A 27,622-nucleotide genomic window follows, 5' to 3' on the forward strand; every position below is an offset into this window, starting at 1 on the left:
ACGCACATCCCTGCAATACCCTTCCTGATGGCTTTAATCTACCCCAGGTAGAAGAGTGTCACAAGTGAGTACGCTGGACCGCAAGTCAGATGACCAGAGTCCAAACTGCTGTGTGATTTGTGGAGATTCTCTTCTATTTTTTGGATCTCAGTTGCTGTATTAGTAAAATGAGAAAGATGAATTAGATGATCCCTTATGGTAATAAAACTATGTGACCTTTACAACTAATATATCCAGATATCTCCTTTCATAAGGCAAGCTACAGCCATTAAATCAATAGAGATATAAGTACAATAATACAGATGTGGGTGCAAAACCAGGTATATTAAGCAAATGTTGTCCCAGTCCTAGCCAGACAATGCTGACAGACAGAGACGTGAGGCCACAAAGACAGTAAAATAAACTTTTTAAAAAAATTAAAATAGAAAACAATATTCAGGTATTGTTTGTAAGCAAAATACTAAATATATCCCATGGACTGCTGATAGAGGAAAAATCATCGATGCTGCATATTTAGACAGAGAAATACCCTGTTTCCAATATTTTCTTATGTTGAGTTTCATAGAGGAAACAAGATTTCACAAGCAACTTGGGCACCAAAAAAAAATGAGAGAAGCAGGACATCTCTGTTTGGAAGGCAATGCAATTTCGGAGCAAGTCCGAAGTGCCGGTGGAATGATTTGACAATGAATAAGAGGCGACTGATTGAAGGAAACAAAAGAAGCTATCTTTGGCTGCTCTTCATGAAGCAAGTTTCAAAATTAAATTTCCAAGCAACTTTGAAAAAGCACAATAAATTGCAAAAAAAAAAAAAAAGGAAATCTTTTTGAGAGAAAGCAACGTTTTTATAACCCTCTGCTAAAGAGCAGAAGTTTTCCTCCCGAGTACACTATCTGTAACTGCGCAGGCAGTTGAAAAGACTTCACACAGGCGACTCTGTGAAACAGAAGAGCAGTAGGCAACAAAGTCCAGGGATTCCAGAACTTAGCTGTCTTTGAAACAACACCTTACATTCCAAAGGCCAACAACTTTAAGATTGCCAACGACTCAAATTATTTATAGGAGATTGATTCATATACTTAACCCAATATGAGAGGAAATATTTCTAATTATATCCAAACATCTTTAATATGAGGGGAATTAGGCTTGGAGACCTTCAATGCCAAAAACATGTTTTGCCAAATATGTTTTAAGAAAGAGGAGGAGGTTACGTGTTTTCCATATTTGAGCCTATAAAAGTACCCTTGGAATGAGTATGACTTGTCTCTCCTCATAAAGCTTCAAGGTAAGTGTGTGTGAGGACAGGGCTCTGTCTGGAGGACGGTAAGGGATGTCTGGCTGCCCGCGTGCATGCCACACATCCTGGCTCCCACTGTCCCTGGCAGCCCTGCCAGTGAAGCACCAGCTTACTCCGTAGCAATTTTAATTAGATGTTGTAGTCTTCCCAGTCATTTCCTGGTTCTCAGTTAAGAATTATTCCATAATTGGGAATTGTTATAATTTAATCAGAAGAAGTTTGCTCTTTTTCTTACAGTTCTGATCCACTTTAAGGTCGCATCTCTACGGTAAGATTCTGATTTTTTTTTTCTCATTCCTCACAGAGTGCAAGGAATCTTCTGCAGTGGTTTGGACAGTGGTGGGGGGCGGGGTGAGGGGAGTGATAAAAAAAATCATTTCCATTTCATGGTTGATCACGCTTCTCTTAAAAAATGGAGAATGACTTTAGAAACTGGTTCTCCTTAACTCATATCCCTTGCAATATATGAAAATGCTTTCTCAGAGTCTTTGGGAATTTTATTCACAATAGTGAATTTCATTCACTATTTCCAGCATTGTAGTTTATCTTTTAAATGACTGCATTACAATATGCAATGTAACATTTCAAAGTGTTACTCAATTATAGAGAAAATTGAAATTTTCTATACCATGGCTTTTCCTCAGCACTATAAATATAAAAACCTATGAGAGATGATGTCTAATTGGATGAATAGAATGGTCTGAATCTTTGCCTTGGAAAAAGTTGCTTAACTGCATGTTGTTTCACAATCTATAAAATAAAAATTAACGAATATATATATATACACACACACATATGTATATATACACACACACAATACGAAACATGATTGTCAGCATATTCAGCAAGATGAAGCATTTTAATTATGTTATCTGAGTCAACATAGTTTCAATGGGAGAAATGTATCCAAATGAGCTTCCCTGGAAAAGGTATCTTTATTATTATAAAGTAGAATATACATGAAGATTATTGACAGCATTAATGAATGCTAGCTAATGTGGCAAGAGGGGGATCCTGAAAAGAACAAGTTTTGTGAAATTGTTATAAAAATGTTAATAATAGAGCAAGAAAACATAGGTAATAATGTTTTACAATAAATATTTAAGAAATGCTAAAGATCAGTGAAGAAGTTGAGTTTGTCAAAATTATTATACAGAGACAACAGAAATTGATGGATAACAGAACATTTTTTAACAATGCAAAACAAAGAGCCACACATTTCTGCTTTCCTGTATATTAGGAAGTCTTCGTAACTCCCAAGTTTATAATGAAAATATTTCTGTCATGTACAGAATAGTTCCTAAAATTATAGCAACATATTCCTATTGTTCTTTTAATTCACCAAGCCAGCTTTGAGCCTTTCTCTGTGTCCAGCATTTGTTCTAAGAGGTGTGAAGGATACCATAAAAAGAAGAGTGCTCCCTGCCTGCAAGGTGCTTATAATCCAGTTGGGAAGATAAAAACTATAAGTGAAAGAACTGGAGACTATCCTGCCACCATTATAGCTTTATGTTCTCCATAAGCCAATGATAGGCAGCTTATAAAGATTAATATATCTAACAAATGAAACAGAGAAAGCAGCTAAGAGACTGCAATAGGTGAGCCAGAAACAACAGTCTCTTTCCAAATGCATGATTAAGTGTCTGTCAGCACTGGCACAGAACAAGGAGACTGACATTTTATCCTCAACCAAGCCAGGGAGGTGGTCATACCCAATGCAATGCTAAGCACTCAATTGGTCAGTAAATTTTTTTTTAAAGTTTTAAATGTGAATCTAATGGTCCAGTTTCTTAATTTCTACAATTTCTTTTCTTCCTCTCCCAGCCAGGGTCCTTAACTGGGCTGCCATCAATAACCTGCAGCCATGAGTTCCGACTCTGAGATGGCCATTTTTGGGGAGGCTGCTCCTTTCCTCCGAAAGTCTGAAAGGGAGCGAATTGAAGCCCAGAACAAGCCTTTTGATGCCAAGACATCAGTCTTTGTGGTGGACCCTAAGGAGTCCTTTGTGAAAGCAACAGTGCAGAGCAGGGAAGGGGGGAAGGTGACAGCTAAGACCGAAGCTGGAGCTGTGAGTAAAAACACCTGGAGCTGATTAGACTCTGCCTCATTTTGGGTTAAGTTAGCACTTACTTTTTGATCTGGCCTCTCTTGTTTGACTGGACAGACTGTAACAGTGAAAGATGACCAAGTCTTCCCCATGAACCCTCCCAAATATGACAAGATCGAGGACATGGCCATGATGACTCATCTACACGAGCCTGCTGTGCTGTACAACCTCAAAGAGCGCTACGCAGCCTGGATGATCTATGTGAGTTCTTTCTCACGGTCTTCTACTCATGAGAGTAGTTAATAGTTTTTGAAAAGTAGTAGATGATTAAGGTCCCCATCAAATAATTCTGTTCCTCCCTTTTGTTTTGGGTGCAGACCTACTCAGGCTTGTTCTGTGTCACTGTCAACCCCTACAAGTGGTTGCCAGTGTATAATGCAGAGGTGGTGACAGCCTACCGAGGCAAAAAGCGCCAGGAGGCCCCACCCCACATCTTCTCCATCTCTGACAATGCCTATCAGTTCATGCTGACTGGTGAGTGGCTCAGCTGGTTTTCATATGAATTATTTTACCATCCATCATCACAAAATATTAGAACTAAAAAAAGACCTTTAGAAAAAAACCCAATTCACGCCCCTGGTTGTTCAGCAGAGGCGACTAAAGCACAGAGAAGTATATACTGTCAAAGCTCGTATTAAAACACAGCTCTCCTGATTACACCTCCCTGACTTTACTAGGCCATGCTATTACTCCATCCCATTAAGTTTAATTTGTTTATGGTCTGCTTGCTTGGAAACACACAATTTATTTTATATATTTAAGTAATAAGAGCCAAGATTAAGTAACAACTGAATCATATAAATCATGTATTATCTGAATAGAAATGAAAAATAGGAGTTCAATCCTTTTGGTGCCTCAGTTTCTTGTTAATTATAAATTAGATTCTTTTACAAGTACTGTCATCTCTTTAAAGTTATCAGAGTACATCTCAGAGATAATACCCTCTGTTTGAATGAAGATGATGTTTTGGGGCTACACACATATAAACAGAAATTGTTTTCCCCCCTTAGAAAGATTTTATTTTGATTGAGGCATCCTCTCTTACCTCATCTTTCTTTACCACAATGGTACACTTTGGGGAAGGCTGATCGAAGTTAGGGCTATATTGAAGTTAGTCTGTGGCCATAAGATAGTAAATTTTTTCTCTTTGTGAAGTCATCTGACACATTTAGAAACAAAATCTCAGTCATGGCTTGATTAACACTATTTCAATCTATTAAATGACAGTCCAAGCCTTTAGCATATTATGCATTTTTCAGCTATATGCATTAATTAGCAGATAGCATGCCATTGAAATCTACAGATGACAACTACGGAATGTATCTAGCTTTGGAGAATACTGCTTTTTATATTAAACCAACAGGACACACCCATAACTTTACCATAATATATTGAAAAACCCCACTGAATACATGACACTTATACTCAAATGCCCTGTTTCCCTATAGAAAGTTTTGTTTGTGTAACTGATACATATGCTGATTTTCCACTGTTTTTCTTCTAGATCGGGAGAATCAGTCTATCTTGATCACGTATGTATTCCTATTCTGAGATTTATTGGCAGTTTGTTCTTACTGGAAAAATGACGAACCAAAAAAAGAAATTAGTTAATGTTCCCTACTAAAGCACTGAATGATCAACCTGGAACTAGATATTGGTTTAGCTTTATTATAAGGTTTACATTGCATTAGAATGTAAAATAATAATGTTCTAAATCACCTCATTTGCTGGTCTTGAAAGTTCCACAGAACTTTTTGGTGTGTAGAAAGTGTAAAATGAGTTGGGCTGGAACCCAGTATAGTGCAATGAGCAGCATACAGCCTTCAAAAGGTACAACAGTTTGGAAATATTACTAGCGGTTCATTTTTAAGGCCCACTTAGAGAATGTCTGTTCCTTCAAAGACCAAACTTGAGCCGTGTCTCTAGTCCGAGGAAATGGAAAAACACATGCACGTTTCATAGAGTTTCCTACTAATTGTTACATTCACTACAGAGGTGCTGAGTAGCTGCTTTTCAGACCCCTCAAGCCCAGGCCTCAGCACCCAGAAAAAAGCTGACACATTATAAACACTCAAGAAATACGTGTTAAATGAATAATGACTGATTTTGTCTACTTCTTGCCAGTGCAAAGCAAAAGAAATAATACGAGCTATATGTAGGCTGAAAAGAAAGATGTAAAAGGCTCTCTAATAGAGATATAAAGACAAAGGCATGAGGTAGTTGTAGTTTCATTTGTCACGTGCTTAATTTCTCATATGTTTGGTCTTTGACAGCGGAGAATCTGGTGCAGGGAAGACTGTGAACACCAAGCGTGTCATCCAGTACTTTGCAACAATTGCAGTTACTGGGGAGAAGAAGAAGGAAGAAGTTACTTCTGGCAAAATGCAGGTGAGTCTGATTGTTACAGTCAGAATCCAGGCTCTGTCGGGACTCTCAGGTAGGAAATTCCCAAGCCTCAGATGCAAGGACTGCTCTTGCCTTTGCAGGGGACTCTGGAAGATCAAATCATCAGTGCCAACCCCCTACTGGAGGCCTTTGGCAACGCCAAGACCGTGAGGAATGACAACTCCTCTCGCTTTGTAAGTCTCTTGGTTGCCAAAGGGTCTTCTCTGCCTTTAGATGCCAGAGAAAGCATGTCTGAATTATTTCAGTGGCATCCCCACTACGTACTTCAAGCTTTGGGTATAACACCATTTTTTTTACTTACAAGGGTAAATTCATCAGGATCCACTTCGGTACCACAGGGAAACTGGCTTCTGCTGATATTGAAACATGTGAGTAACAGGACCTCCTAAATAGAATCCAAGAATGACAAATATTGGTTTGGAGGAACACTTTGCAGCTCCTGCTGAACATGGAGCTTGTAAAGCACCAGTCTGCTGCCAAACATGCTTGTGGTTAATGTCAGTCTTATCCATAGCCCACAGTATGCTTTACCCACTCCAGTCATGAGGTAATGCTTCTGTGGGAACTGCCAGGAACTGCTGGGCATGTCCAAAGTATTCCAGCCTCAGAATGATTTCAATTTTTTTTAAGAAAAAACTAACACTAGAAGTAAACAAGTTGTCCAGGGATTGAGGATATGTGATTTATTCCTAGTCTGAGCTTTAATACTGTTGCTTTTAGTAGTCCCTCTATTATATGGTGACAGGACCCTGCAGAGGGAGTCTCAGGACTCAATTATATTCCAAATGTCAAGGATCTTCTGTATGAGAAGTGAATATCTTGAGCCAAGCATATTTCACTTTTTTCCCAGGAGGCAGGATGAACTGCAATAGTGTTTGTAGAGACATAATATGTGGTACTTCACAGGAACATTCAGTTGAAATCTCAAGAGGCCAATGAGATTTAGCTAATGATCCCAAGTCCCCAAATCACTCCAGGACATTGTGTAATTTTTCCCCGTAATCTGATGTCTACTATCCGTTGCAGATCTTCTGGAGAAGTCTAGAGTTACTTTCCAGCTAAAGGCTGAAAGAAGCTATCATATTTTTTATCAGATCATGTCTAACAAGAAGCCAGATCTAATTGGTAAGAAATAAATTCATAGCTAGAAGATTGTCACTGTACTGTCTTCTAATGTAAAACATATGCCCTGAATTCTGTGACCCAGAAATGCTCCTGATCACCACCAACCCATACGACTATGCCTTCGTCAGTCAAGGGGAGATCACAGTGCCCAGCATTGATGACCAAGAAGAGTTGATGGCTACAGATGTAAGTTATATATGAATTTTAATTTAAAATCCATTATGCATGGGAATGGCAATAACAGCCATCTATATGTGTGTAAAGGATACAGTATAAATTCTCTTGTGCCCTAATCTTTGTCTTCTCATCTCTCATGGTAGAGTGCCATCGAAATTCTGGGCTTCACTTCAGATGAAAGAGTGTCCATCTATAAGCTCACAGGGGCTGTGATGCATTATGGGAACATGAAATTCAAGCAAAAGCAGCGTGAGGAGCAAGCTGAGCCAGATGGCACTGAAGGTACCAAATGAATCTCCATCTGGGTTTAATGAGAGAATATAGGCAAAAATGTCCATTCCAAAACTCAAGTCTTCTTTACAGCTGAGCTCCTGATGGACATACTCAGATGTACCCACACACAGACTTTCTACAAAGTTATTTACTCAATACTATGCCCCTTTGAACTGTGGGTCCCAGAGTAAGTCATATTAGGTATCCGAATTATGTTTCTGCAGTTGCTGACAAGGCAGCCTATCTCCAAAATCTGAACTCTGCAGATCTGCTCAAAGCCCTCTGCTACCCTAGGGTCAAGGTCGGCAATGAGTATGTCACCAAAGGTCAAACTGTGCAGCAGGTAAGTGCATGACCTCAATGAATCACACACATCCCAGGCCTTCATGACATGTCTTTAATAACACCAACAAACTTTATCTGTGAAGGTGTACAATGCAGTGGGTGCTCTGGCCAAAGCTGTCTACGATAAGATGTTCTTGTGGATGGTCACCCGCATCAACCAGCAGCTGGACACCAAGCAGCCCAGGCAGTACTTCATTGGGGTCTTGGACATTGCTGGCTTTGAGATCTTTGATGTGAGTTAGCAGAAAAATTGTACCAAAAAAGTTTCCAACAAGCAAGCTTGTTGCTGCAGTCATACAGCATGCCTGTAGTCACTTATGGAAAGGGTCTATGAAAAATAGCTGCACTATAAACTTAACTGACACATGAAAGAGCACCAAAAGACCGTGAAAGGAAGTGAACTTTGGAATGAGACAGACCTGGATTCAAACTCCTGCTCTGCCAATTACTAGCTGTGTAATAATGAGAATGTACCTGATTGATCATTGGGCAAATTCAACTAGGACCTGTAGGTAAAGCACTTAACATTCCAGATCACAGATTCACTTCTGAGATCTGTCTGCTAGTTTCAAGATTTCTGAATTTTCAGCCCTTAACACAGTCCCCAAGCATGCAGGCAGCACTCAGTAAACAGTAAGATACTGAGGGCAACAATAGAATCAAAGATAGCAGTGGAGAAGACAAAGTCTTTAAAAGAAAGACTTTGAGATTCTGTTTGCCAAGAAATGAAATGTGTTTAATTATTAGGATAACCTCTGCAATACCCAGGTATTGAGTATAGAAATGGCATCATAAATAAACTCAAATTTGTCTGCCTAAGAAAGAATACCTGCTACACAGCTTAGGAAATAGGGTTACTGCAATCCTCCACTTGACAGCAGTATCTCGGATGTGTCTCATTTAGAGGTCCCAATTCTAAACTTTTATCTGTGTACAGACTGATTGAAACTGGATGAAATTTTAGAAACGGAAGCACTTCCAGACATTTCCAAGCCAACGTGGAAAGAAAGGAATAATGTGTCATCAAGCAGGAACAGAAAAAGCAATCCACACTTTTTAAAATAAGAGAACTAATGACAGGGTACTTGCAATCATTTTGAGCTTCTTTTTTTTTTTTTTTTTTTTGAAGTAACAGCTTTATCGAGATATAATTAACATATCATAGAATTCACCTATTTAAAGTATAAAATTCAATGGTTTTTAGTATATTCACAGGTACGTGCTATCATCATAACAATTTCAGAACATTTTCATCATCCCAACAGGAAATTCTATTTTGTCCTCCCCCTAGGCCACAGAAACCCCTAATCTACTTTCTGTCTCTGGTTTTGGCTGTTCTGGACATGTCTTATAATGGAATCGGATAATATGTGGTCTTTGTGACTGGCTTCTTGCACTTTGCATATGCTTGCCAGATTCATCCCCCTCATAGAATTCCTTTGACTTTTGTGTATGGTGATAGTGCCCTTAAACAAGGGCATCCTCAATTGTGTTTCTATGTAGGTGTCCCGAATAATAAAGCAGGGCAGGTCTACTCAAGTTCTAAGAGTAGTTACAAACACTGGCTCTGGCATCAAAATGTTGGGGTTCCTGCCATGACCCTTACTACCATGGTCTTACACAAGTTACTTAGCCTCCCTAATAGTGTTTCCTCACCCATGAAATGAGCAAATGATACCACCTACAAAGGTAGCTGTGAGGATTAAATGCAGTAACTTATACAAGGCACTCAGCATAGTGTCTACTGTAGAGTAAATGTTCACCAAATATTAGCTGTTGAATTTTTATTATTAAGGACAACATACAGACCATAATGGCTCAGATCTAGCAAATTTAGCTAGTTTACAACATAATCATAATCATTAAGAAACCTCTGACTAACAAAAACAAATACTATAAAAACCAAACAACTTTTTAAAAAAAACTTTTAAGTTCAAGGGTCCATGTGAAGGTTTGTGACATAGGTAAGCTGTGTCGCCCACGTATGAAGCCTAGTACCCATAAGTTATTTTTTCTGATCCCCTCCCTCCTCCCACTCTCCACCCTCCAATAGGCCTCAGTGTGTGCTGTTTCCCTCTATGTGTCCATGTGTTCTCATCATTTAGCTCCCACTTATATGTGAGAACATACAGTATTTGGTTTTCTGTTCCTGCGTTAGTTTGCTAAGAATAATGGCCTCCAGCTCCAAACAACTTTTTTTTATTGCATAGGAAAGCATCATTCAGAGCTTGTTGACAGGTGTTGAAGAGACAATTTTAACAAGTATGCTAACAGCAGCAAAAACTTCATTGTGTAGGTATAGGTAGGACAAAACGATACCATCCTAAGAGGGCAATTTGGCTAACTAAAAAAACACCCCTTTCAAAGAGAAGATTTCATTATAAATTGAATGCTAATTTGTATTTTCAACTCATTTAGTTCAACAGCCTGGAGCAGCTGTGCATCAACTTCACCAATGAGAAACTGCAACAGTTTTTCAACCATCACATGTTCGTGCTGGAGCAGGAGGAATACAAGAAGGAAGGCATTGAGTGGACGTTCATTGACTTTGGGATGGACCTGGCTGCCTGCATCGAGCTCATCGAGAAGGTTGGCTTGCTTTTTGCAGACCACAGATCATACTGCTGTACAGTATTTAAAAGAAAATCATAAAATCTTGATATAGGCAATGGCTAAATATTTCTACTTGTGAAAAACATGAGGAGAATTCCTTATTTTGCCAACTCTGAAGTAGATATTCTGGTAAAAGGAGATGAAATATTTTCTATAGAGTCCAGAACACAACACTTACCCACAGTTTGCAATACAAAGTCTTACGTTTAAAGTCATCTTTCCTTACAAAAAGTGCACTGACTAGAATATTTTTTACTTACTGTTTTTTGTCATCTTAAAGTCATTATTACTGCATTCGAAGTATGAATTTCTACTACTGTACGTTAAAGCAGAGGCTTTTAAAATCCAGTGTGCGAAAGACTCACCAAGAATACTTGGTACAATTGCAGGTTTCCCTCGTCTCACCCCTAGAAATATTTTCTGGTAAGTGTAGGATGAAACATCGGAATCCTCATTGTGAGCAAGTGATTCTGATGCAGCTAATTCGCAAGTCACACTTGGAGAAATATTGCTCTCAGGTCTTTGGGGTAAAGACACAAACTCCACAGGAGCACAGCCCTCATCTGTCTTACTCTGTCATATCCCAGAGCCTGACACAGCACGTGGCTCCTGATCAGCACCCAATAAATATTTGTGAAGTTAATGACTTCTGACCAAAGGAACGAGTTTTCGTTAACTCTGTAGAATTAAAGGATGAATTTACTCAGATGGGATAATTATTAATGTTAAATGTTATTTCTATAAGCAGACAGAATTCAAGTGGCATTTATTTCTTTTCATTTTTCCAGCCTATGGGCATCTTCTCCATCCTGGAAGAGGAGTGCATGTTCCCCAAGGCGACAGACACCTCCTTCAAGAACAAGCTGTATGAACAACATCTTGGAAAATCCAATAACTTCCAGAAGCCCAAGCCTGCCAAAGGCAAGCCTGAGGCCCACTTCTCTTTGATTCACTATGCTGGCACCGTGGACTACAACATTGCCGGCTGGCTCGACAAGAACAAGGACCCCCTGAATGAGACTGTGGTGGGGCTGTACCAGAAGTCTGCAATGAAGACTCTGGCTCTCCTCTTTGCTGGGGCAACGGGAGCGGAAGCAGGTAATTATCAATATAATTAATCTTTTACCTAATGTATAAAACATAACCAGAGGCCAGACACGGTGCCTGTAATCCCAGCATTTTGGGAGGCCAAGGTGGGTAGATTGCCTGAGGTCAGGAGTTCAAGACCAGCCCGGTCAACATAGCAAAACCCCATCTCTACTAAAAATGCAAAAATTAGCCGGGCATGGTGGCAGGTGCCTATAATCCCAGCTACTCGGGAGGCTGAGGCAGGAGAATCGCTTGAACCCGGGAGGTGGAGGTTGCAGTGAGCTGAGATCATGCCACTGCACTCCAGTCTGGGCAACCAAGAGTGAAACTTCGTCAAACAAAACAAAACAAAACAAAACAAAAAACCCATAACCAGAGAAAGGCTGTCCTATGATTGCTTTCTTTTTCCCCTCAGAGGCTGGCGGTGGAAAGAAAGGTGGTAAGAAGAAGGGTTCTTCTTTCCAGACTGTATCTGCTCTCTTCAGGGTACAAACTTCATTTTCTCTGTCTAATTAGATTTAGGATATTAAATGTACTCTATGGTGTGGGGGAAAAAACTAACCTTGCAAGGATTCTAGAACTGATGTGACTCAACGAGATAGTTCAGCTGGTAGTGGTAAAACTGAGTTTTAGGGAGCTTGAGGATAGTTTGGAAGAGGGGATAGTTTGGAAGAGATACCTCACTATTCAGAAGACACAGGAGTCAGGAGAGATTAAAGTGAATTGCAGAAGTCAGTATTAGACGGCAAAATTCGATTCTGGGGCCTGAGAATGAGGTCATTTAACACTTAAAAGATTCCAGTGGGATAGGATTAAGTAAAGCTGAGACTTGCTTGAGGCTTTGGGAGCCTCCAAGTGATTTAGGTGCTTAAAGATACATTGGTATAGAACCGAAATGAGTAGATTTTGAAAGCTAAAGATCGAACAGTGGTGGGAATTGGAGCCGAGTCAAAAGAAGGAAATAAGAAACCAGATGTGATAATAAATAGCACTTAAAAAAAAATTACGGCCAAGCACAGTTGCTCACGCCTGTAATCCCAGCAATTTGAGAAGCCAAGGCAGGCAGATCACTTGAGGCCAGGAGTTCGAGACTAGCCTGGCAAACATGATGAAACCCCGTCTCTACCAAAAATATAAAAATTAGCCAGGCATGGTGGTGCACACCTGTAATCCCAGCTACTCAGGAGGCTGGGCATGAGAATCGCTTGAACCCAGGAGGCGGAGGTTGCCATGAGCTGAGATCATGTCACTGTACTCCAGCCTGGGTGACAGAGCAAGACTCCATCTCAAGGAAAAAAAGAAAAGTCTATTTTTCTTTTGGCAATCCCATTTCTGATTCCATCTCTAATAACTGATGCTGTAGATATTCGGAAAAACCAGGATTTTCAAAAGATAGAAAACTTTACACGCTTGGTAACATGGCTGTCAGTTTTCTACCAATTCCCAGAATAGGCATTAATAAAGGCCACTTTCTGTGGAATAAGCAGGAGGACACAGCTCTGTATCTATGGCAAGGAATACGCATTTGATAGACACACAGATACAAGTGAAAGTCAGGTAAAGAAAGAAGTGAGTGTGACTGGGCACCATGGCTCATGCCTGTAATCCCAGCACTTTGGGAGGCTAAGGCGGGTGGATCACTTGAGGTCAGGAGTTCGAGACCAGCCTGGCCAACATGGTGAAACCCTGTCTCTACCAAAAATACAAAAATTAGCTGGGGGTGGTGGCATGTGCCTGTAATCCCAGCTACTCAGGAGGCTAAGGCAGGAGAATTGTTTGAACCCGGGAGGCAGAGGTTACCGTGAGCCAAGATTGCGCCACTGTACTCCAGCCTGGGCAACAGAGCAAGACTCCATCTCAGAAAAAAAAAAAAGAAGAAGAAGAAAAGACAAAGAAAAAAGTGGGAGAATTAGAGGAAGGCATTGATTAGTAGTAAAATCAGACCATGTATCTAGGCAAAAAAAGAATGGGTAGAGTATTTCCATATATTTCGAGTGTCATAGTGAATTTAAAACATATACTAGGAAATTAAACAGCAGCGAACAGTCACTTCAACAGCAACTAGAAAACTATGCTTCTAATGCACACCAACAGAAAACAGGGGGACATATTAGGAATGTGGAAATTCCAGAGATAACTCTTTGAAAATTTTCATCTGGATACTATTCATTAGAATTAAACCACTGTCATAGATCTCAATAATTATGTCTATAAATATGAATGTAGAAAACAGTACATTTTTTAAAGTATAAACTCACATGGTTCCACAGGAGAATTTGAATAAGCTGATGACCAACTTGAGGAGCACTCACCCCCACTTTGTGCGGTGCATCATCCCCAATGAAACTAAAACTCCTGGTAAGACATTTCTGATATCCAGACAAGCTCCAGTGTGTGTGTGATAGACCACGAAGTATGGCATGTGGATTCATTCTTTTAGGTGCCATGGAGCATGAGCTTGTCCTGCATCAGCTGAGGTGTAATGGTGTGCTGGAAGGCATCCGCATCTGCAGGAAAGGCTTCCCAAGCAGAATCCTTTATGCAGACTTCAAACAGAGGTCAGACATTTTTGCTGTAAATTATTTTAAGAGGTTTTTATTACTTTTTAAACATTTTTCAATGAAAGAATCCTTTATACCTCCTCTTAAAATTGAAGAGAAGATAAACTCACTTAACAAACTCCATATTGACATAAGAAAACTCTGAAGTCCTTTGAATAAACAGAGGATAGATAAAGGGGTAGATATGATTTCTTGTTTATTTCAGATTACCCAGTGGCTATGTTGTTTCTATAGCCAGACAGGAAGATTTCTTGTCTGTGACAACAGCCATATCATTTTTTTGTCTGGCTTAAACAGATACAAGGTGTTAAATGCAAGTGCTATCCCTGAAGGACAATTCATCGATAGCAAGAAGGCTTCGGAGAAGCTCCTGGGGTCCATTGACATTGACCACACCCAGTATAAATTTGGTCACACCAAGGTAATATTCTGTAAATCCTACCTGATGCTATTCCTGTCCCTTTGAACTTTATGTAAATTTTCTGATCTGAAATTCTTCCCACACATAGGTCTTTTTCAAAGCTGGTCTTCTGGGGCTCCTAGAGGAGATGCGAGATGAGAAGCTGGCCCAGCTGATTACCCGAACCCAGGCCATGTGCAGAGGGTTCTTGGCAAGAGTGGAGTACCAGAAAATGGTGGAAAGAAGGTATTAATAAGAATTCTTTACTTAACCTCATCATCTTAGGTGTTTTAATTCTGCTTCTTATTATAATCTGATTTGGACATTTCTGTTCCTATGACAGAGAGTCCATCTTCTGCATCCAGTACAATGTCCGTGCCTTCATGAATGTGAAGCATTGGCCCTGGATGAAGCTGTATTTCAAGATCAAACCCCTCCTCAAAAGTGCAGAGACAGAGAAGGAGATGGCCAACATGAAGGAAGAATTTGAGAAAACCAAAGAAGAGCTGGCTAAGACCGAGGCAAAAAGGAAAGAGCTGGAAGAAAAAATGGTTACTCTGATGCAAGAAAAAAATGACTTGCAACTCCAGGTTCAAGCTGTGAGTATCCCGAAGTCATTTCCTGCAATCTGATGCTAAAACTTCAGCTCAGTGGTCACTAAGGAGAGATCTAGATTCTACCAAATAAGGGACAGATTATGAATCTTTAATAATCCACAACTCCTTAGAATGTTCCATAGAATTCCCTACACAATATTACTAAAAATCACTGTGGTAGGATTCTTTGATGTCAAGAAGGGAAAAATAAAAGCATTTTTCCTTCCCCTCTGTTGTTTTCCACAGCAGAATGTGAACAGGAAATAAAGTGAGCTTTGCTCCCTAAATTCTCTCTACTGAAAAATGCAAATAAGAGCTGTGAAAAAGAAAAATATTGTCAGTGAAGAGGAGGGAGACTTTGATGAAAACACATTAACTTGAAATCAATATTTTGAGTTTTGTATCTACAATCCCCGAGCAACTTTGTGCCCAACTTTATTTTTAGAAACTTTTAGTACCTGAAAGAGTAGGATTATGGCAAGAATAATGGCAATGCTTTCTGTAAGGATAATGGCAATGCCTTCCACAGATAATGTCTATTTTTATGCAAAGTATGAGAGATAGGGTTGATATTCTTATTCTAATGTCCCAGTAACTATCCAGAGGCTTGGAGAGAAATATTTGATCAAAAGCCACTATCTAACCCATTTTTGTAACCCAAATAACAAGACAGTTCAATTGCTGCCACCAAAACCAACAGCAGAAACATTAAAAGTTACCCTCCCAGTTCTCTGAATTCAGAAAGGGAATTGACTAGTCCCATTGTGCCTACAAGTTTGGAACACATATTTAGAAAATCTAAAGAATGATGAATTGCAAATACCTAGGTTGGTACTGTGACTTTCCTGTACTTTGTATAGATCAGGGTTTTCCACATTGAGGAGTGGTTCATCGTGCCTTCAAGAAACAGGAGATAATCTATCCAAGAATACTCCTCTCCTTTGAGGATAGTATTATAAAACTTCTGTTTAACAATATTCTATCAACTATCCACTAATAAATATTGGGTGAAGTCCCAGACAGGGATGTAAGTTTGAATGAGAGACATGGTCCTTCCCTCACAGTTTATCTCAACTCCTATTTCTTCTTATGAGAAATATGCTTGCTACTTCTCTAAGCATCACCTTGAACATGTTCCATTCCCTTTGTCTACTCTGTCACTGGATGACATTTCTTCCTGTTAAGGCACTTTTCTGATAGTACCCTTCTCTCCCAGCAACCTGCTAGAAACCCAATCCTTTTGTCTATTGGTTTTTCATATATTGAATGCTCCTGAAAATAAATATTAAATAAAGAAAATTGGCTGACCCAAAATTATATACCAACATATTATATATGTTATAACAAATATAATTGTAACATAATTTCACCAGGAACTATGACTTAAGTTCCTTTTTTTATTACCAGACTCATAAGTGCCCAATATTTACTGAATGGTAGAAAGCTAATAAAAATTAACCTGAAGGCTTAAAACAATTTACTTGTTTGGTTTCAAAATATTAATAAAATCTGAAAATGTCTAGGAAACTAAAATCTAAAATATCTATTGCCTCTTCTCAGGAAGCTGACAGCTTGGCTGATGCAGAGGAAAGGTGTGACCAGCTAATCAAAACCAAAATCCAGCTAGAGGCCAAAATCAAAGAGGTGACTGAGAGAGCTGAGGATGAGGAAGAGATCAATGCTGAGCTGACAGCCAAGAAGAGGAAACTGGAGGATGAATGTTCAGAACTCAAAAAAGACATTGATGACCTTGAGCTGACACTGGCCAAGGTTGAGAAGGAGAAACATGCCACAGAAAACAAGGTATCAATCATATTCTACAGTACTGTATAGAGGTTCTGCCACCCAACAAAGGTGCTTTATAGCAACTAAGCTGCTTTCTTCACCTTTGTAGGTGAAAAACCTCACAGAAGAGATGGCAGGTCTGGATGAAACCATTGCTAAGCTGACCAAGGAGAAGAAGGCTCTCCAGGAGGCCCACCAGCAGACCCTGGATGACCTGCAGGCAGAGGAGGACAAAGTCAACACCCTGACCAAAGCTAAAATCAAACTTGAACAACAAGTGGATGATGTAAGCCTAACATTATATAAAAATGATTTTTTAAATTTTGTAACTAAGTAAGCATAAGTTTGTGTTGTTATGATATAGTGAGTACTTATCAAGTGCCTCCTATGAATGAGGAATATGGAACATCATCCCTATTACAAGGTCTAAGATGTACACACAATAAAGTTTTTAAAATCAATAAAGAAAGTTAACTGTGAATAATAGACAATATGGGTAAAAAGAATTGATGGAAAGGAAGGTTAATGTGTTCACAAAGAAAAGCTATACAAGCAAAACAGGTCTTTCACTGGGCTTGAAAGACAAGGGGCTATGTGCAAAAAGAAAGAAGAGGGAGGGTGTTCTAAGAAGGCAGCATAGCAGCAGCAAAGAAGTTATAATGATCAATAAGGTTTTCTCTCACAGAAACAAAGGACACTCAGAATTAGGAATGTGGAAGATAAATTTGGCTTTAAACATGATCTGATATCTAATAGAGAACCCACTGAAAATGCCTGAGTAAGGGAGGCGTTAAAAAAGTTCATGGTTTGGAAGTATTAGCATGGTGTCCATCCCAGCTGGAAAAGTATTGGATTCCAGTGGGGAGATGCAGAAGGCATAATGTCTCACTAGTAACTTATTGTAACAACGTGACAAAGAGGCACATTTTACCTTTTAAACGATGACTTTTTCGACTAGGTAAATACCAAGGAGAATGGAATCAATGGGACAAATCTGCCTAATTCATAGAAAAATAGTTTGCTGAATAGATATAATGTTTAAAAATTTCATCTGGGACAAAAGGTGCTACCATTCTAAGAACCATATTCATGGATTATTAACTTTTAGCTTGAAGGATCTTTGGAACAAGAAAAGAAAATCCGGATGGATCTAGAAAGAGCAAAGAGAAAACTAGAGGGAGACCTAAAATTGGCTCAAGAATCCACAATGGATATAGAAAATGACAAACAACAACTTGAGGAAAAGCTTAAAAAGTAAGCAGTTTTAGGTCAACAGTTTTGTGGGGAAATTACTCTTAATATTTCTGAGACTGACATAAAGGGCTTTTCTAATAGGAAAGAGTTTGAAATGAGCGGTCTGCAAAGCAAGATTGAAGATGAACAAGCCCTTGGTATGCAGCTGCAGAAGAAAATCAAGGAGTTACAAGTACGTTAAATGATTTTCGCCAGGCTAATTTAACATCGAAAAGTTACTGACACCAAGAAGTTGAGTTCTTATTAATATTTTTCACCATTCCCAGGCCCGCATTGAGGAGCTGGAGGAGGAAATCGAGGCAGAGCGGGCCTCCCGGGCCAAAGCAGAGAAGCAGCGCTCTGACCTCTCCCGGGAGCTGGAGGAGATCAGCGAGAGGCTGGAAGAAGCCGGTGGGGCCACCTCAGCCCAGATTGAGATGAACAAGAAGCGGGAGGCTGAGTTCCAGAAAATGCGCAGGGACCTGGAGGAGGCCACCCTACAGCATGAAGCCACGGCGGCCACCCTGAGGAAGAAGCATGCAGATAGTGTGGCCGAGCTTGGGGAGCAGATTGACAACCTGCAGCGAGTGAAGCAGAAGCTGGAGAAGGAGAAGAGTGAGATGAAGATGGAGATCGATGACCTTGCTAGTAACATGGAGACTGTCTCCAAAGCCAAGGTACAATCAACACTTCACATTGATTATTTGGTTTTTTGTTTTTCCCTTTAGCACAAATATGATTTGTATCTCAAAAACGTCTCATGAACTAAATCAGGCACCCTTTTTCTCGTATCACGGATAGTACAACTTAGTAAAGTAGTTAGATTAACAAGTAATTCAGTGGCTGTATGCTTGGACTATGTATATTATTAGTCTTTCCATTCACAATCTAAGACCTTTGCTGGTTTTGTTTGTAAAGATAGTTTCTTCTCAAAATAAATGAGTACTGCAGCTCATATGGAATGTTTAGATTACTGAAACTTTCTTTGGTCCAACTACTTACTTGAGATGCCTTCTACCACTTTTTGAATGCAGGGAAACCTTGAAAAGATGTGCCGCGCTCTAGAAGATCAACTGAGTGAAATTAAGACCAAGGAAGAGGAGCAGCAGCGGCTGATCAATGACCTCACAGCACAGAGAGCGCGCCTGCAGACAGAATCAGGTGGGCCATGTACCAGTACTGACCTTGAATGACAAATTCACCCTGCATGTGTAATCCGCTGAAAAACTCTGCATTTATTTACTTCAGGTCATATACTACCTCCCTGGGAGATCCCCACTAATATGAACACATTATTGACCACTGGCATGAGGTTGCTTTCTTTCATATATATACGAGAGAAATACATGTGTATATATGTATATATATATCCACACATATATATATTATATATATATAGAGAGAGAGAGAGAGAGATAAATAGCATCAGGCCCTTTTATTTTTGAAGACTTTAAGGGAGACTTGGCTTTAATCAAAAAGTTATCAAAAACAAAGTGCATCCTTACAGTACCTCTTTTCACTTTTCAAAATACTTTCGCAAGCTATGTGTTACTTTATTTTCCTCATTAGTCTGTGTAATACTATCCCCATTTTAAAGACAGTGGATTATGGTAGTGATGAAGCGACTTGTCCAAGAATGTTTACTCCAGTCTTTTTCCTGAAGTCTTGCCAATTACTGGTAACTAACACAGTTAAGTAGGGAAATATTCAAGACCACAACCCAGCTGAGAAGCATTCAAGTAAGATTTGTAGATTTTTGATTAGAGAAATTGGAAGGTCTCGCATTTATTCCCCCTCCTACTGACTTGTCCAACTTTCTACCAAAGTTGTATCTCCCCAAGTAGAGGTAACAAAATGGAAATTGTTTTATGGGTAATTTAGGCTATTAAAGTAATAGGCAGGTTAAAGTGTTGGAAAATCACTCTACACTTTTGGTATTCAAATACTGTTCTTTCTATAACAAAGTTCAGAATAAATATTTATTATAATTCTTATTAAATGACAGAGACAAAGTTCAAGATAACTAGTACAAAAATGGTGTGGAAAAATTTTACTATCTTTCTAACATAATGTAGTGCATTTTCTGCATTATGGTGCTTAAAAAATTGAAGACATGTGTAAATGCCATTTAGTTTGGAAAGTACTTATCCAGAAACCAATTCATTCTGGGGATGGGAGACCACTTAATCATTTCTTAATATAAAAATCTTTCCAGAATTTCTCTTGACTATCATTTCTACTTACAGAAGACATTGCCCAAAGTCTCTTATTTTCCACAGTATAAATCCTTTGTTTCAACCAACTTTCAATGGAAGGCAAATTAGACAACACTACTGCCTTACATAAAATAAAAAGTACTAGAATATTTTGTTGGCTTGATTTACATTTTTTTCACGTTTCTTCATCAATTTTGACTATGATCAAATAATCGTAGAAATCTCTTGAAATCTTTTGTGCTGTTCACAAGCATGTAATCTGCCTCAAATTTCTCCATGCTTCTAATTTTTACATGGATCTGCTTATCAGGGTTAAAGTGGATGTTGGTGGTTTGTTGTCACCCATACCCTCCATCAAGTTTCAAACTCAGCTCCCTTTCCCTGCTCAAGTTTTTATTTTAGAGTTTTAATTTCCAAAGTAAGGTTGAGTTTTCTGGACTTGGTCTTTTATAGGTGAATATTCACGCCAGCTAGATGAAAAGGACACACTAGTTTCACAGCTCTCGAGGGGCAAACAAGCCTTTACACAACAGATTGAGGAACTGAAAAGGCAACTTGAAGAGGAGATAAAGGTAAGCTCCACTTGTCATTCTTGTCATTATTGTTCTTGTTATTTGTTTTTTGCTTACTTTTACAGACTTTCTTCTGGTGGCCTATAGGAGATCAGGAATCAAACATCACTTTAAATATATAAAATTAAGTCATCAATCTCTATGTTCTCAGGCCAAGAGTGCCCTGGCACATGCCCTGCAGTCCTCCCGCCATGACTGTGACCTGCTGCGGGAACAGTATGAGGAGGAGCAGGAAGCCAAGGCCGAGCTACAGAGAGCAATGTCCAAGGCCAACAGTGAGGTTGCCCAGTGGAGGACCAAATACGAGACAGACGCCATCCAGCGCACAGAGGAGCTGGAGGAGGCCAAGTATGTTCCAGACTTAGTCAAAATGGAACTATAAGTTTGCTTGCTCCCAAAACATATGAAAAACTAGGGAAAAAACATTCTGGGACCATATACAGCCATATTGTTGGAATTAATGTTTTGGTAGATGCCTTAGAAGAGATTCTGAGAGGAGTTCTCGATGCAAAATATATATTGATGTGGGAAAGCTTCTTTATTATTAATGGATTAATTAAAAACTAGCACAAATAAGGGATACAATTAGACAGACAAAATCAAGTATATTTCATTTGAATTCAATTTATCCAACATTTGAGCCCTTAATATGTTGGACAGCCTACAAGAATACAAAGATTAGTATAGTACAGACTCTCCCTCTGGGGATTAAAATTATGTGGAGACACAGAAAAACAAACCAGTAATTCAAGGTAGATATTAATATTCTATGGAAGAGGAATAAGCCAGCTACCTGGAAGGGTAAAGTGTTAGCTCATGCTTGTCATGGATGGCCTTAAAGCCACTCTATGAAGTATGGCAATACCAAAACTGGGGTTGTTTTTGGTATTTGGTGGTAGGATAATGGGAATGAGTTAATATAGAACTGGACCTACAAAGCAAGCTTGAGAAGCAAAGTATTAAAGAAGTCTGATTGTGGAATTCACTCTCTTGTACCCACTTTGAAACACCCAATTCAGTTGACAGCCATTCACTTTTATTGCCCATATTTCACTTTTTAGGAAGAAGCTGGCTCAGCGTCTGCAGGATGCTGAGGAACATGTAGAAGCTGTGAATGCCAAATGTGCTTCCCTTGAGAAGACGAAGCAGAGGCTCCAGAATGAAGTTGAGGACCTCATGATTGATGTTGAGAGGACAAATGCTGCTTGTGCTGCCCTGGACAAAAAGCAAAGGAACTTTGATAAGGTATTCTCTCCAGTTTTTGCTTCAACTTTCAACACAGAATTAACAATAGCCTGCTACCTTCAGTGTGCCCAATTCAAACCATCTGAGGGCTGTTCTCAGTAGCTCTTAACCCATCAGCAGCTGTCTGTGGAGAGGGGAAGTGCTCCTATGGTTTCTATTCTTCTCATTCGTAATTTTTTTTCAGTCCCAGAACACCTCAACTCTGAGAGGTGCCAGAATAGATGGTTTTTATCTCATCAAATTTTGTCCACTAAATTTCTTGTCCATTCCTTGACCTTCAGATCCTGGCAGAATGGAAACAGAAGTGTGAAGAAACTCATGCTGAACTTGAAGCTTCTCAAAAGGAATCCCGCTCACTCAGCACAGAACTATTTAAGATTAAGAATGCTTATGAGGAATCTTTAGACCAACTTGAAACCTTGAAGCGGGAAAATAAGAATTTGCAACGTGAGAACATTTTACCTTTTCTTTAACAATAAAAGATTTGAAAGAATCTTTTCCATCTATAAACAAATTTCTATATTTTTTGTTCACCAACAGAGGAGATTTCTGATCTCACTGAACAGATTGCAGAAGGAGGAAAGCGTATCCATGAACTGGAAAAAATAAAGAAGCAAGTTGAGCAAGAAAAGTCTGAACTTCAGGCTGCTTTAGAGGAGGCAGAGGTAAGCATTTTATTGCATACTCTAAAACAATTAGAAGAGGAATTGGGGTCTATTAAATGTAAGGAATGGTGAATCAAGAGAAACGAAAAATAATTTTTGCTCCATGAACTAGGGATGAGAATGGAGAACTGATCATGCATACAACCAACATAACCATACGTCAGGAACTGTGCTACACACTGAGCAAACAAAGATGAATCAGTTAAAGGCCCTGCTTTCAAGGGCACAATCTACCTAGGGAGATAAAAGCATATAAAATCAACAATAACATTCAATAATTTGTAGAAATGTCTAAAACAACAAAATAAAAATGTATGATGGCAGCACAAAGGCAGACAGTGTGTGTGTTAGAGAATAGCAAGAAAATGCAAACGCATGAAAATGACACTCTTGCTTAAATCTTACTACTACTTAGAAATCTATTTATAAATAAGGTTTCATGAATGATAAATCATTCTTATCTCTAGAATACTACACACTTCCATTACCCTACTAATGTCACCTCTTGCTGTCATTAAGGCATCTCTTGAACATGAAGAGGGAAAGATCCTGCGCATCCAGCTTGAGTTGAACCAAGTCAAGTCTGAGGTTGATAGGAAAATTGCTGAAAAAGATGAGGAAATTGACCAGATGAAGAGAAACCACATTAGAATCGTGGAGTCCATGCAGAGCACGCTGGATGCTGAGATCAGGAGCAGGAATGATGCCATTAGGCTCAAGAAGAAGATGGAGGGAGACCTCAATGAAATGGAAATCCAGCTGAACCATGCCAACCGCATGGCTGCTGAGGCCCTGAGGAACTACAGGAACACCCAAGCCATCCTCAAGGTAAATATGTCCAACAGATGATCCCAGGACAATTGGGGTGCCTGCAACCCTGAATACATGGTGTCTCAATGACGGTTTGTTCCACAGGATACCCAGCTCCACCTGGATGATGCTCTCCGGAGCCAGGAGGACCTGAAGGAGCAGCTGGCTATGGTGGAGCGCAGAGCCAACCTGTTGCAGGCTGAGATCGAGGAGCTGCGGGCCACTCTGGAACAGACAGAGAGGAGCAGGAAAATCGCAGAACAGGAGCTCCTGGATGCCAGTGAGCGTGTTCAGCTCCTGCACACCCAGGTGCATGTAATAATAGAATAGTAACAAATACAAGGGTATGAAAATGACATTCTTGCTGAAATCGTGGTACTATTAAGAAATCTATTTATAAGATTTCATGAAGGATAAAGTTTAAAATATTTTATTTTTTTTGATTATCTATATTTTTGTTTATCTGAACTATAACATCCATAGTTGATTGTATTTTTTTTTTTTTTTTTTTTTTTGAGACGGAGTCTCGCTCTGTCGCTCAGGGTGGAGTGCAGTGGCGCAACCTTGGCTCGCTGCAAGCTCCACCTCCCGGGCTCACGCCATTCTCCTGCCTCAGCCTCCGGAGTACCTGGGACTACAGGCGCCCGCCACCACGCCCGGCTAATTTTTTGTATTTTTAGTGGAGACGGGGTTTCACCGTGTTAGCCAGGATGGTCTTGATCCCCTGATCTTGTAATCCACCCGCCTCGGCCTCCCAAAGTGCTGGGATTACAAGCATGAGCCACCGCGCCCGGCCAGTTGATTGTCTTTTAAACATATGTCAACTCAGATAATTTATGAAACAAGGAGGAATATTAATGAATTCATTTAGTTAATTCGTTTATGGTTCATTAGAACATGAGGTTTCCTAATTTTTCTCTCATGTGCCTAATATTTCTAAATTTCACATTTTAAACAGAACACCAGCCTGATCAACACCAAGAAGAAGCTGGAGACAGACATTTCCCAAATCCAGGGAGAGATGGAAGACATCATCCAGGAAGCCCGCAATGCAGAAGAGAAGGCCAAGAAGGCCATCACTGATGTGAGTGAAGGGTAACACAGTGGTGGTCAAACTTAAATCTTAATATGCTGTCTTAGCTGTCTTAACCCATTCTGTTTTACTGCTAATTAGGCTGCCATGATGGCTGAGGAGCTGAAGAAGGAACAGGACACCAGCGCCCATCTGGAGCGGATGAAGAAGAACCTGGAACAGACAGTGAAGGACCTGCAGCATCGTCTGGATGAGGCTGAGCAGCTGGCCCTGAAGGGCGGGAAGAAGCAGATCCAGAAACTGGAGGCCAGGGTGGGTCTCCTAATCAGCATGTATTCCTATCTCATTCCAATCCAACACACGATTCTGAATACCTAGCACTGCTAGATGATGTGGGGCATACTGAGATGAGGGAGAGCTATTCCCTCATGCCCAAAAGCTCATAATAAGGAAAACTGAACTAGGGCATTAAAAACTACATATAAAGCAGAGTAAAAAAGTATGTGGGTCATGTGAAGAAGTAGAAATTCGTCAAATGAATGTCCTTAAAATGTCCATCTTCTTGTAGGTTCGTGAACTTGAAGGTGAAGTTGAAAGTGAACAGAAGCGCAATGTTGAAGCTGTCAAGGGTCTACGCAAACATGAGAGAAAAGTGAAGGAACTCACTTACCAAGTAAGGAAAATGGCCTGTCTAGGTTTTCACTTTAGTCTACATGGGATTAAAAGTCATATGTATGACAAAATGTAATATTTGTACTTTCAAGAAACTTACTCTTGAAAACATTATTTCAGACTGAGGAAGACCGCAAGAATATTCTCAGGCTCCAGGACCTGGTGGACAAACTGCAAGCAAAGGTGAAATCCTACAAGAGACAAGCTGAAGAAGCGGTGAGTTCACAACCCCTTGGGGTGATTTTTCTCAGACATGACCAGGCCAGTTTAGTGAAAGTGACAAAAGAAAAGATGAGTAAAATGAGGAAGGATCAAAAGAAAACAAATGGCTACATGGAGGTCCGAGGCTGAGGTAAAACCAATCACCTGACAAGCCAGCAGAAGATGTTCTAGAGATGGGGAAGAGCAAATGCAAAGCTTTTGAGTGGGAAAGAGTCTGGCTCAAGAAGCAGACACAAAAAGGAGGAAAGCACCACAACTGGGACTGGAGAGCCAGGCAGGAGGCAGCTCATAGGGTCTTCCAGGCCATGGTAAGAACAATAAGGTACTGGGAAGCCAGGGAGGGTTTTAATGTGGGTCAGTCACTACCTGATCTATATTTTTTAAAAAGAGCATTTGGGATACTATGTAAAGAATGGGTTACTGGGTAACACAAGTGGGTGCAGAGAGACATGTTAGGAAGCTTTTCAGGTCAGTTCTGTGGCTTGGATAAGAGAGTGGAGCAGAGAGAAGTGGAGAAATTCAGGACATATTTTGGAGGTAGAAACTACAAGATTGCTAATAGGTTGCACTTGGGAGATGAAAGAAAGGCAATTAAGAGTAATTTATCAAGTTTATGGTTTGAGTAACCAAGTGGATGATGTAACACTTAAGTGGGGAACAAAGGGAAGAACAGAATTGCAGGGCAAGAAAGAAACAGGAATTCTGTTTTAGATACATAATACCATATATACACAAGTGAACATGTCAAGTAAATAGTTAAACATAAGATTCTGAAACTCAGAAGGTCTTGGTTATGTTCAAATCAGTAGATTCTTAACACTCCACTTTATCTCATTTCCGTATCCCATGATTCATCTGGATTAATAATCAAATAGTTTCAACTTCCTACATATAAATATGCATAGTTACATATCACAAATGAGTTCCTCTGTTCATTGATGGTTTTTATTTTACCCCTGACATCTAAGGTAAGAGAGAGAGAAAGATGGGAATGGAGGGGAATGAGGGAGGGAGAGAAAACAAACACACTTGTATGCACGGACACACACACACACTACTGTCCATACCTCGGACAAATTGCTTAATCTTTCTCCAGTTCCTACTTTCCTCATCTGTAAGAGGAAAAGCTGCGGTTTTTTCTCAAGCTATACTATTTAATGATTCTAAGCTTTATGTCTGTTCTAAATTTGAATGCCACATTTTGGAGGTTCTTACTGAGACTTTTAAATAAGAATGATTATCAGAGACTAAACTAGAACTGACCTGCTCAAATTCTCTGCTATATATTTAAGTATAATCAGAGACAGCTCAGACTATTTTAGGAAACAAACTTCTTGCTTAATTTCTAAACTTAAGTGGCAATAATTTATACTCACATGGCAATAACTTATATTCAAGCTTAATGGTTTGGTTTGGTATAGATTGCATACTTGCACTCTTAAAAGGTTTGGTTCCATTCTCAGGATTCTGAAAAAAACAAACAAACAAACAAAAAAAAACAAAGCTGGACACCTGGCATTTTTAGTAGTAGCTCTAGGATGTTCTGCTGTTCTAAAAGTTCAGATACAAAGGTCACCTGTCCTTCCTTGTTATCTATGAGTTCAAGAAGCTAATGCAAAAATAAAAAAAAAATAAAAATTCAAGAGCATTTCTCTAGGTTTCTTAAAATATCTGCTAGAGTGAATCATTTTTAAGTAAAAAGGAAATTCAAGATCCACTGACCTAAGAATGGAAAAATTCTGAACTTTCTTCTCTCATAAATGGATTTCCATTCACAGGAGGAACAATCCAACGTCAACCTCTCCAAATTCCGCAGGATCCAGCACGAGCTGGAGGAGGCCGAGGAACGGGCTGACATTGCTGAGTCCCAGGTCAACAAGCTGAGGGTGAAGAGCAGGGAGGTTCACACAAAAATCATAAGTGAAGAGTAATTTATCTAACTGCTGAAAGGTGACCAAAGAAATGCACAAAATGTGAAAATCTTTGTCACTCCATTTTGTACTTATGACTTTTGGAGATAAAAAATTTATCTGCCAAAAACTTGTGAGTCTCTTTTTCCCCTCAATTTGTCTTTAGAAGTACCGAGAAAAGAAAAACATCTCAACATTTTGGTTACATTTTACAGAAAAGTGCTTAGTCACCAATATTAAGACATGATAGAGAGCAGCTAGGCAGACCCG

The 27,622-nt window shown here is 39.6% G+C and overlaps 1 protein-coding gene across 2 annotated transcripts; it reads left to right on the forward strand.

Moving 5' to 3' along the window:
* Positions 1 to 1,262: 1,262 nt before the first annotated feature.
* On the forward strand, positions 1,263 to 27,622 carry MYH1 (myosin heavy chain 1). Of its 2 annotated transcripts, XM_008971348.5 has the most exons (40): positions 1,263 to 1,285; positions 1,535 to 1,565; positions 3,122 to 3,365; positions 3,462 to 3,605; positions 3,722 to 3,878; positions 4,909 to 4,936; positions 5,678 to 5,792; positions 5,891 to 5,983; positions 6,115 to 6,178; positions 6,837 to 6,935; positions 7,018 to 7,121; positions 7,256 to 7,394; positions 7,610 to 7,728; positions 7,814 to 7,963; positions 10,149 to 10,319; positions 11,132 to 11,441; positions 11,848 to 11,918; positions 13,703 to 13,790; positions 13,873 to 13,990; positions 14,291 to 14,414; positions 14,503 to 14,639; positions 14,737 to 14,992; positions 16,550 to 16,792; positions 16,884 to 17,060; positions 17,883 to 18,028; positions 18,110 to 18,200; positions 18,295 to 18,684; positions 19,042 to 19,168; positions 20,677 to 20,795; positions 20,947 to 21,143; positions 21,857 to 22,040; positions 22,322 to 22,487; positions 22,581 to 22,705; positions 23,225 to 23,533; positions 23,621 to 23,824; positions 24,474 to 24,599; positions 24,690 to 24,860; positions 25,117 to 25,221; positions 25,341 to 25,436; positions 27,221 to 27,622. In XM_008971348.5, the coding sequence occupies exons 3-40, from the start codon at positions 3,162 to 3,164 to the stop codon at positions 27,371 to 27,373; spliced, it is 5,820 nt and encodes a 1,939-aa protein (XP_008969596.3). In that variant the 5' UTR covers positions 1,263 to 1,285; positions 1,535 to 1,565; positions 3,122 to 3,161; the 3' UTR covers positions 27,374 to 27,622. The 2 variants fall into 2 exon arrangements, with proteins under 2 accessions (XP_008969596.3, XP_054958233.2); XM_055102258.2 differs by lacking the exons at positions 1,263 to 1,285; positions 1,535 to 1,565 and having other exon boundaries at positions 3,162 to 3,365; positions 11,132 to 11,447; positions 11,851 to 11,918.

The sequence above is a fragment of the Pan paniscus genome, chromosome 19 (assembly GCF_029289425.2).
Source record: "Pan paniscus chromosome 19, NHGRI_mPanPan1-v2.0_pri, whole genome shotgun sequence".
NCBI lineage: Eukaryota > Metazoa > Chordata > Mammalia > Primates > Hominidae > Pan > Pan paniscus.

Bases quoted from the DNA above. Each gene is read 5' to 3' on its own strand.
- MYH1 (XM_055102258.2), top strand. From the start codon at position 3,162: ATGAGTTCCGACTCTGAGATGGCCATTTTTGGGGAGGCTGCTCCTTTC. The intron at 3,606-3,721 runs GTGAGTTCTTTC...TTTTGGGTGCAG, and splicing joins ACGCAGCCTGGATGATCTAT to ACCTACTCAGGCTTGTTCTG. The intron at 4,937-5,677 runs GTATGTATTCCT...GGTCTTTGACAG, and splicing joins AATCAGTCTATCTTGATCAC to CGGAGAATCTGGTGCAGGGA.